Here is a 2,084-nt window from a genome sequence, read left to right on the forward strand (position 1 = left end):
ATATATATATATATATATATATATATATTTAGCGCTGATTAAATTACTTCAATAATTAACTTTTATTAGTTTTCTCATTTTTTGAATTATTTTTACGAATGATGGTTAACATTGATAAGCCTGCCACTTTGTTTTTCTTTCGTTTCATATTGTCAAATACTATTCGTATTACAGCTAATATAGTGTTGCCTAGCGGTGATGAGAAAACCGTACGATTTGATTGTGTGGTGGCTATAAAAAATAGTCTGCACTTTGGAGGTTTTTGTTGTGTTTAAAAACTAAGAATGCATAATTTATTTTGTTTTGTTTTTTCAGTCATGGCATGAAAAATGGCATCAATGGTCAAACATGCGTTTAGATCCTCTTATCCTCTGTGAACATAATGAAGTACAATACCGTGAAATGGCAGTAGAACTTGCTAGTAGCAGCTTAGCAGCTTTAAATTTAAGGATAGAGGAGGTAAGTTCAAGTTAAGGCTCTTGGGGAATAAACTGTGGGATGTAGCTATGCCTTAGCATTAATTTGTTGCGTTTTAAATGTACTTAGACTCGAGTCTAGGTAAAGAAGTGTAGTAGTTTAAGACTCCGGGATGTATATAAAATTAATAGTTTATTTCGATAGAAAAATAAACCTAATTTTCACAAATACGTGTGTCCCAAAACGGAGAAGTCTTGCAACAATTTACATCAACTTGCAAACCACGTGACAAAAACAATTTTAAGACAATTTTACCAGGGCATAAATTAAAACTTAAGTTGTCCGCCAGACCATTTGAAATGGTCAAATAATGTAAGTAGACATTATTTTTTAACCGAATTTTTAGGTATTTTTTAATATTTTAAAAGAGTACAAAATTTAAAAAACTAAAAGGAAATGTACAACTAACAGTTATATAACTGCATAATAATAACTGAAATAGTTAGATCTAACTGAAATTTAGTGAAAATGAAATTATGTAGGTGATGTTAAAATAGTTTTGTACATAATGTTGCCTTGTAATTATTAGTATGCAATTGTAAAATTAATTGGAGGAGGTCAAAACTATTTTCTTTGGCAAAACCATTATTTCTACAGTTGCAGATATCATCTAATTTTCAGGTTATATATATATATTATAAAATGTATAATATTGTAAGTATAACAGAATTTTAGTACTAGTATCATCAATAAAGGACAGTAGGATAGTAAACAGCAAGAAGTTAAAATGGCTAAGTCAATCAAGCCAGCATTATAGTCTGAGGTTAAAAATTGTTATGCATGATTTCCTTTTACTCTGTTTGGCATATGCAGAGCATCTTATAAATGTTTCAAAATAATTTTTGTCTCGAAGGTGTTTACAACATAAAAACTGTTACTTCATTTATTACAATATTACTTTTCCTTAAAGAAATTTAGTACATTGATATTTCCAATCACACAATCCACACTACAGGTACATAATTCTTAATGACATAAAAGTCCAGTAAATTAAAATTTGGGTTTTTGTTGATAAGAAATTACATTAAATTCTTGGAATAGAACTGTAACATATCATATTTAACATCTTCTGAAAGTATATTCAGAGAAAACATAATTTATGATATAATTTTGTACTCTATGTATCTTTTATTAATTATCAAACCACAAAGAAAAATACATCAAACTATAACAGAACTAACTACTAACTACATTTCACACTAACTACTTAAATATTATACTGTCTCAACTTATATAAATATTTGCAATTTATAAACATTTCAAATAGAATTCTTGCCAGAATTCAAGCTTCTAATAAAGCACCAACAGTTAAATTGTTCCAAAAAAATATGCATATCTGAAAAAAGGAATTATTTCACTATAAATAAGCCTTCTAGGTTTAAGATTTGATGCTAAATGTTTTTTTCAAGCATTGATGTAAAGAAACTTGAACACCAATTATCATTTCAAAATACTTCATTTTCCAAAGAAAATAACTTGTGAATAATTCTCTCTACCAAATCTAATGATGTCACATTAGTGTGCATTTTCACCATCTACCATAAACAGTTCTGTTAATTGAAATTTCAGTATTACTTGATATATATATATATATATATATATATAAT

General features: G+C 27.4%; 1 protein-coding gene across 1 annotated transcript in view; it reads left to right on the forward strand.

Moving 5' to 3' along the window:
* The first annotated feature begins 214 nt into the window (after window positions 1–214).
* Window positions 215–2,084, forward strand: part of LOC106465888 (ras-specific guanine nucleotide-releasing factor RalGPS2-like) — a 58,257-nt gene continuing 56,387 nt past the window's right edge. The window contains exon 1 of the mRNA XM_022393844.1: window positions 215–459. Within this exon, the coding sequence (XP_022249552.1) occupies window positions 349–459 (111 nt within the window). The 5' untranslated portion in view covers window positions 215–348. The remainder of the gene's footprint in view (window positions 460–2,084) is intronic.

This window comes from Limulus polyphemus, unplaced genomic scaffold (assembly GCF_000517525.1).
Source record: "Limulus polyphemus unplaced genomic scaffold, Limulus_polyphemus-2.1.2 Scaffold2087, whole genome shotgun sequence".
NCBI lineage: Eukaryota > Metazoa > Arthropoda > Merostomata > Xiphosura > Limulidae > Limulus > Limulus polyphemus.